Consider the following 9,045-nt stretch of genomic DNA (forward strand, 5'->3'; position numbering starts at 1 on the left):
TTACATTTGTTCAGAGAACAAATTCATGCTTGCAGAACTGTTCTTGAACACTTGACCACTCACAATAACTTTTATGGCTTTCCTAAACCAAGGATAAAACAAAGCATAAATCAAGGGGTTCATGGCTGAGTTATAATAAGCACACCAACAGCAAATCTCATAAATATAGGCAGGGGTTATGAAGCCCATAAAGGCATCAATTAATGAGTCAATACTATATGGTAACCACGAAACCATAAATGCTATGACCGTGATACCCAGGGTTTTAGCTGCTCTTCTCTCTCTCTTGGCCACTCTGGATTTATAACTGTCTGATGATGATTCTGTTTTGCTACCAGTATTTTCAATCTTTTTAGCTTGTTGTCTAGCGACAAGAAAAATATTACCATAGAGAATTATCATAATAAGAGTGGGTATAAAGAAGGATAGAAAATCTATCAACACCCAGTTTTGATTTACAACTGCCTGACAACCTCCCACACAGTTGAGGGTGCTAGATAATTCCTCTAGCCCATCATCAGAGGCACCTGTGTAGAACACGGCGCCGCTGTAAGTCAGGGGCAGAACCCAGGAGAGGCTGATGCATATCCCTGACACAGACACTGTGAACTTGGTGGGATAGACCAGAGGGTCTGTAACAGCAATGTACCTGTCGATAGAGATGAAGCATAAGTGGAAGAGAGAAGAGTAACAAAATGCCGCATCACAGCATGTGTGGAAAGTGCAGAAACTTCGCCCAAAGTACCAGCAGCTCTCCACAGTCCTGACCATGCTGAAGGGCATCACAGTCACTCCCACCAGAAAGTCAGCACAAGCCAAAGAGGCGATGAGAAAATTGGTTGGCGAGTGCAGCTGCTTGAAGTGAAGGATGGAAATCATCACCAGGAGGTTTCCAAACGTGGCCAGCAGAGCCCCAAAGCCAAACACCGTGTACAGAATCACCCGGGGTCCTGACGAGTAGGCAGTTTTTACACAGGACCCGTTCACATTCTCATAGCAGAGCTGGGCAGCTGCTAGGGGGGACGAGGTGCTGCTCATGACGCTGTCCTTTACATCCGGAGAATTCTGTCCTTCTCAGTTTTCACAGGGTATAGGATTCTGATTTTCAGTACTCCTGGGGGAAAAACATACATACACTGGGATGCCTGAAGAAACAAGATATTAATATAATTGTTTTTCCAACTTTCCATTTTATTACAAATCTCAAGTGTATTCCATAACAAACTAAATACATCAAAATTATACTGTACAAGCTTACTGGAAGTTAATTTCAACTAACTCATGCTTGGTTCTCTTAATTTCAAAAAATTCCCTTTTAGTCATAAATTTTTTGTTTGTTTGTTTACCTCCAGAGTTCCTTTTTGCAACAAGCACTGATGTGGAAAGTAATATAGAGTTAAAGCACCATCTCTTGTTAGGTTTATTTGCATTACTGCCTAAAGCACGCAGTCCTTCCTGATAAATACATGCCATCAATGGGAAAATCCCTAGAGGAAATCCCTATAGTGCAAGGTGTGAACTTGGAAGGTTATTTTCAATAGTGATTATTAAGAAAGTTATTCTACAAAGCAACTCTTCACATTCAGTTAGATTAGCCATTATGCTTCTTCGGCCAAAGATTTTTTTTTCCTTAGACATGAATATATGAACACAAATAGTGAAAAGTATTACAAATATGAAAGACAATTGCTTGTGATAGTTCAGGAACCATCTAGACGGGCAGGTGTAGACAATGGAGTTCCCATGAACAGAGTAAGACAAAAATGCTGCTTCAATATTTGTAGAATTTAATATAAATATACTAGGAAAAAGGAAATAGGAAAGGAATGAGACAATAGCTGGGGTTTTCTAGCAGAGGGAAACTTAATGAAAAAGAAATATTATGCCAAAACTAGAGAAAGGGAGGGAGAGACAAAAGTCTAGCTGTGGCCTGGAAGCAGGAAGCTTCAGGGAGGCCTGAAGCTCGTTCCAGAAACAACCTGCACAGATTCATAGATCTCCATGAATCGGTTTCTAAAACAAAGAGCTAGATAGCTCCAAATTTTCTGCCAGCTCTAATTTTCAATTATTCTATTATAGCTAATTCTTAGGATATTTGGTCAATATTCTTTCCCTATTTCACCTGTTCATCACAACTTTCAGGGCCCAGTTTGGGACAGGTTTAGAAATGCAGCTGAAACCAACAGGATCCAAACAAGCTGAGAGCCTCCTGAATTGATTCCAGTAACTGGAATGTGTCCTCAGGAAAGAATCTGCCATCTGATCAATTGCATTGTAACCTGTCAGCCGGAAGCATCGACTTATAAATTGGAAAGAGTTAAATTCATTAGAGGTAGAGAAAGAAGCAGCAACCAGTAAGAATATGTTTGCACAGCTAGGAATGCTGCGGCTCAGACTCAACAGAAAAATAGACACAGAGTAGCAAAATATTTCATAGAAAACAGGGAAATAGGACGGGAATTGAAAATAGTACCTTGTTTCAAAGAGTAATCCCAATAAAAGAATGAGAAAGAGCAACCAATGTTACGGATTAAGGATCCTAAATCCTGGGCATGACAGTGGAGCTCTGTGATTTGGGGCAAATTGTTAATATTCTCTGGATTTGCCATCACTGAGTGAGATACAAAAGACCCTAGCACAGATTATCAGTAAGTATGCAACTGCTTGAAAAGGAAAATCAGCAGATAATTCTATTTTCTTGAAAGATAAAGTACCTCCTTTCGGAGATCTCTGGGACAAAATCCCCTCTGATTTTAGTTTGAAAAAACCATCAACTTATTTTTTTTTCTCCTTACTAAGATTCTAATCTGTGGACTTGAAGACTCTTCTCTTTTTGTGTTCACTGTTAAAAATGTTTGGCCGAATCTCTGACCCCCTTAGCAAGTGTGTGTGTGATTGTGATGGTGATATACATTTTAGCTCCAATTCTGCCTCCATTTAAACCCCCGACTTGGTGTTTGTTCTTCTATTGCCTCTAATTTTAAAATATGCTATTTGTTTGAATTTTATATTTCTCTGTAAGTTGCCTTAAATTTATTCTGGATCAAGGCAGAGCAAAAATTCATAAACCAGAAACAAATATATTTTAAAATAAAATCCATTATTTTTTAATAATACAAGTTTGGTGTTGAAGAAAGCTGCTTCCATTTATTCTGTATCAACTTAAATTGAAAGCATTTCTATGTTCTAGTCTCTTGTATGAAAGATATTTTTTAATCAAATTATAGACTTAATTTTTGCTACTGATATCTTTAATGCTGTAAATAAAGATGGAACAAATAAGCAAGGTTCTCATGACATTTCTTGGTGTTAATCAGTCCATTTAGGATATAGAATCAGATTTCTGTGTCTGAAAACGGATCATCCAGATCTCGAACCATGGTGTCCCAACGGCTTATCAGTGAGAGCCTCACAGTTCCCTCTGTAGTGGGTTCAGTGATGACCTCTCCCCCACCAAAAAAAGATATGTCCACTTTCTAACCCCCCAGAAGCAGATCTGGAGGGGAGCTAGATCCAAGAGCAGTGTCCTTATAAGAGACAAAAGAGGAGAAACGGAGAGAAGACGGCCACGTGAAGATGGAGGCAGATATTCCAGTGATGCTGTCACAAGCTGAGGAAGGCCTGGAGCTGTGGGAAGCTGGAAGAGACAGAGGGGGGCTCTACCCTAGAGCCATGGGAGGGAGCATCACCCTGTCGATACCTTGGTTACAGACCCCTGGCCTACAAGACTGTGGAGAATAAAGCCAACACGTTTGTGGGAACTAGTTATGGCAGCTCAGAAAACTGAAACTCTCTCCTAGACATTTTGCATTTCAATGATATAATGGTTAACAAAGAAGTTAGAGCAAAGGCTCAAGGGGTGAAAATCAACATAATTCATTCAAAAATCTGCTTTCAGAGCTCTGAGAGCAAACTGCAAATAATGAGAACTTCTACTGTCAGACATTCAACAGACACAACCTATACTAAAGGTATGATTAAGCCCATTAAAAAAGAGTATTTTTAGAGTAGTTTTAGGTTCAAAACAAAACAGTGTGCAAGGTACAGAGATTTCCCATCTACACCCTCTCTTGATGCATGCATGCTACCCCCCACTTCAACATCCAGTCTATTTTGAAATGAGACAAAAGATAGAGCATTTCTGTGACAGAGATGAGAGAGAGGCATTCAGGCCTGTTTCCAAAGCCCTTGCTTGTGCGGAGAGTCACAGCCGCTGCCACCAAAACATCAGCTGAGGCCAGAGGGGTGATGAGGACGTAGGCTGGAGAGAACGGCTGCTTGCAATGAGGCCAGTGAGGATAGCTCCTAGGATTTTGGAGAGCTTCATTATCAATTTCACTGCTATTTGGATAAGTTTTTTTTAATTATTCTTCTCCTTGGGTTTTATTTCTATAGTTTATGTCATCTTTTGGCAAGTACTAAACAAAGAGTAGATGTGTTGGACATAAGCTTTTGGGAGAGCCCATGTTCTCAGATGGGAAGGCAGTGTCCCTAGAGAATCATTGCACAGGGGTTTGAATCAGAAAGTACCCAAGATAAAACCTGGCCTTGTGATCTTAGACAACTTACCTAAACTCTCCCAGCTTCAGATTACTCAGCTCTAATTTGGAGGTAATATTACCCACCATATACAGCTGAGTGAGTGTAGATAATGTAGGGAAAGTACCTAGCTTCTGATTAGAACTGAGTTACTATATAATAACAATTAACATAGTACAGCAGAGTAGAATACGGTATGATAGAGAGAGAGATATAATAACCATTAACAAAAATAATAAGACAAGTGCAGGATCTTTTCTTCCTATTTCCAACTTCACGTCTCAGGAATGATTAGAATGATGGTGTTGGCATTTAAGGTGGGTGAGGAGGACAATGATGAATTCTAGCAAGTAAGAGGTAAACCGTGACTTGTGGATAACTTGCTAGAGCAAGTGAGCCTGAAAGGCGAGGCTCAGGGATCAGATACCCACATTGGAGGGATTTCAGGTTTTAGTACAAGTTCACATTCTGAGATTCCAAAAGCTAGAGCACTGGAAGTCTGTGTCTCATTAATTTGGTGACAAACACTCACATGAGTTTACTTCTAGTGTTTACTTCTTACCAGTCTGTCTGAATGTTCATATAGAGATATTAATATTATTTGAATACTAGTGCAGAGATTATCCATTGCTTACAAGTGTTTCACATACTTATTAGTATATTCAAAATATTTAATGGATATGTCTTTTTAAATTAAAAAAAAATGATTTCCAGGAGTTTGAAGGATTTCAGATTAAAGATTGTAGCCTGTAATTTAAGGTCCTAGGTTATGACTGAGGTAGGGTGGAGGTGATACCCTTGAAGGAGAGGATATCTAGGAATTGAGAGGCAGCTTAGCACATAGTCAAGAGCATGGATTCTGGACTCAGCTGGCTAGGGATGAATCCATTCTCTCCTCAACTTCATAATTTCCCTAGGCCTCAGTATTCTTAGCTGTGAAATGGGACAATAATATAATCTTCTTCAGAGGGTTATTGTGATGACTATTGGGGTTAATATTTATAAAGCACAAGATACAGTTCTTACTATAGTAAGTGTTTATGTTTTAAATGTTACATGTATATTGAGAGTAGAATGGGAGAGAATGACAGAGTGCTGGGTATTAACATTAAGGTGTAAGAAGGAAGAAGGACGCTGCGGTCAGTGTTGAGAGTGTGGAAGAGAGGCAGGACTGGAACAATCTGATGACCTTGGGGATTTTAGGGAGGATGGAGGGGGACTGCTCCATTACAAGGAAGAGCACAGAGGATGCCCACCTCCTTGCTCTGCCTGCTGAAAAGCAGAGGGGAAGGCCAGGTTCCTAAAAGGTGCAGGGAACCTCCACAGAAGGAAACATGTTTCTCAAGTTATTTCTGAAATTTTATGCATTTTAGTGCTGTCTTCAAATCCTAACAGTCTGACATTTGGTACTGAACAAGCAAACCTATCATTAGTTAGAAGATGAAACAAATAAGAACAATGACTCATGTATCTCATAATATTTATTTAATTTACAGAACTGCCATTTATTCTTAAATAATGTATTTCTTTTATTTTTGATGTTAAAACATGCTTTCCTTTTATGCAATTATGCCAAATTATATAAAGATTTCCCTGCTGCTGTTGCTGTTGTTTGTGATGTCCTTGGTTGGTAAAGTTAATTTTGGCAATTATCTGTTGGTTCCTTGAATTTTTTCAGCAATTTTGTTATTTCTGAAGCCCAAGTTTCTAGGAACCGCTATCCTGACCCATTAGTGTTTTTAATAGTAAAGGTGGGCAATTTAGCCGGTAAGCCTTTTATGTCCCTTCAGAATGAACCAGGGCAGCCTCTGGTCAATTCCAAACACTTGAGACAGTGAGATCTCTTCTAGTGGAAGCCAACATCCAAGAAATCAACTACCCAGAGAAAGCAACATCTAATGTCTACTATGAAAAGCAAAGTGTTATCCTGAATTTTTCCACTTTTTTATTATTATTATTATTATTTTTTTTTTTTTGCTACCATCAAAACTTATCGCAGGAATCTAGGTTATTTGATACTCTCATGTTTGAGGTTAGTTAATGAAGAAGAACTAGCCCTGTGCTGAGATGAGATGTAAATTGGAGGCAATTCCTAAGGTCTCTAAAATTCCTGCCCATACATGCCTCTTCCTATCTTGCTCATACATCTTGAGTAGGTGATTTGCATCAGATAAAGATCAAGATTAGGCAGTAATCACATTTCTCAGGGGGTTATGATTCTAACACCAAGGGCAGTATTTGGAGGCAAACTGTCTGTTTTGCATTATCCAAAGTTTTCAGTTCCATATCTACATTGGTCCTTTAGTTTGCAGGTCTTGACAATCTCAGGCTTTCTTAAAATTAAAGTCCATTAAATAAACAATTTCCCCAATGACTGACAGTGTGAGACATTCCTCATTATGATGAAAGTGAGGGAAAGATGCATTAATGATGCTCTGTGGTCTTTCCTGTGCCCAAAGAAAGAAGCCTGCTAATGAGAGGAAGGGGAAAGAAATGTTTTGTAGTCTTCTCTGTTTGGATTAGAGGCTAGAAGTAACCAAACACAAAGCAGGGTCAAAGCGTTAAACTGTAAATGAACCGCAGTTGGTATTGATAACACACAAGTATATTAATTGTATCTAGTAATGTTTTAAGCATTTTTTTCAAATGAGTGTAACTGAGTCAGTTATGAACTTGACTTTTTACATAATGCACTTATGTTTAATAGATATTTCTTAGAAATATATGTTAACCTCTTGTGGAGCAGTTTGAGTGGTATGGGAAATGATATGATATTATTTGTCTCCCATCACAGACTCCCAATGTGCTCTACAAATCTTCCTTCTTCATCCCTCATTAGATCTCAGGCTGACCCCAAAGCTGTCCAGTCACTCTGCATGTTAATTATTCAATTTTGACCACACCAATTCCAAACTACAATTTGAATGTAGAAGAGTATCCACATTGCTAGTCAGGTCTGAACTTAAAAAGCCTGGCCTTAGGGAAGAGGCATGTCTGATTTTTCATTCCTTATCCTGCCCCCTCTTTTTCTGCTCTATCCCACTGGGAGAAGGAGAGAGTAGAAAAAGGGAGCACAATCATTCTGTGCCAAATCTGACCTCCTTATATAACCTTCACTGGGTGGTCATGACCTCTGTGCAGTGAGCCTTCTAACACTGCCCCTCTCGTGCAGTGCATATCTGGGTTCCTCAGGCATCCCTGAGGGTGTCATTCCCCTCCCCAGTCCCTGATGCTTGTGATCAGTGCTGGTTTGATCTTTCCCACTGTCCTCCTCAAGTCCAGTCAGATATGTCACAGACTCATGATGCACCTCCAAACAGGAGACCAGCAGAGGGGCCAGATGTCACTGGCTCCCATGCAGCCTCCAGCTCTCATGAAATTCATGCATATTTGGCTCCTGACATTATGGGCTTCTGTCCCTGCCGACCCATTTCTCCTAACCATCTGTCTCCAATGCTGCTTTTCTCTACTCAACATGAACATGGGCAAGTCAGCAAGGCTACTGAATAAGCAGAGCTAAAGGGGCAATCAGGCTTGAATCATTTTTCCCTGGACAAAGAGACCCCAGAAGAAAAACCTGTGAGGTTCCCTCTCATGGACAGACTTGAAGAAGTTGAAAGAGGTCAGCTGGAGTGGTTCACCCACATCAGGAAACTGGACAGTGGGCAGGCTCCCCAAAAGGAATCACATGTTACTTCATCACAGAGCCTCCATTTGGGTGCCTGCCACAGTCAGGATATTGGCCATCAAGACTATGACACTCCCAGGCATGAGAACAACTTTTGTCTCATTATTAATATTCTCCTTATTCCATTCCTGCTCTACCCTGGAGGGTGGTAGGGGCTCCAAGCGGAAAATAAAAGTAGAGGGAAGAGTGAAAGAGCAGACCTGTACCCTTCCCTCCTCTGCGTCCCCGAGGCCCTGGCCTGGATAGCGCTGACTGGTGAAGGAGTGATAAGATTGCTGGACTGGAAATGATTTTAAGTTTTTTAATTCTTTTTTTCAATTGAAGTATAGTTGATATACAAGGTTGTGTTAGTTCCAGGTATATAACAAAAAGTTATTCAGATATATATATGTGTGTGTGTGTATTCTGTTTCAGAGTCTCTTCCATTATAGATTTTTACAAGATATTGAATGTATCTTCCTGTGCTATACAGTAGGTCTTTGATGTCTATTTTATGTATAGTAGTATTATGTTAATCCTGAACTCGTAATTTATCCTCCCCCACAACTTTAAAGTTTTAATATGAATTAAAAATATCTTACTTTGACTTTATAAATCCTGGAAATTGAGTAGAAAGCAGTAAGCTCTGTCCAGAGTGTCATTAAAGATGGAGAAGGAAGAGTCAATAAAGCAAGTCTACCTGCCCAAGTAGATAAAATGGTAGAGCTGTCTTATGTTTGTGGTGACCAAGTTTGGACTGTCCCCAATCTAATGACATATTCAGTGGGCCAGGCTTCATAACCAGACTAGAAGGATGGATGAATCTAATGACTAGAGTT

At 39.8% G+C, this 9,045-nt stretch overlaps 1 protein-coding gene across 1 annotated transcript; it reads right to left on the reverse strand.

Moving 5' to 3' along the window:
• Positions 1 to 1,038, reverse strand: LOC102512773 (trace amine-associated receptor 6). The gene has a single exon (XM_006185158.1). It carries the CDS (start codon positions 1,036 to 1,038, stop codon positions 1 to 3), a length of 1,038 nt encoding a protein of 345 aa, XP_006185220.1.
• Between the last annotated feature and the right edge of the window lie 8,007 nt (positions 1,039 to 9,045).

Source organism: Camelus ferus, chromosome 8 (genome assembly GCF_009834535.1).
Source record: "Camelus ferus isolate YT-003-E chromosome 8, BCGSAC_Cfer_1.0, whole genome shotgun sequence".
Lineage (NCBI taxonomy): Eukaryota > Metazoa > Chordata > Mammalia > Artiodactyla > Camelidae > Camelus > Camelus ferus.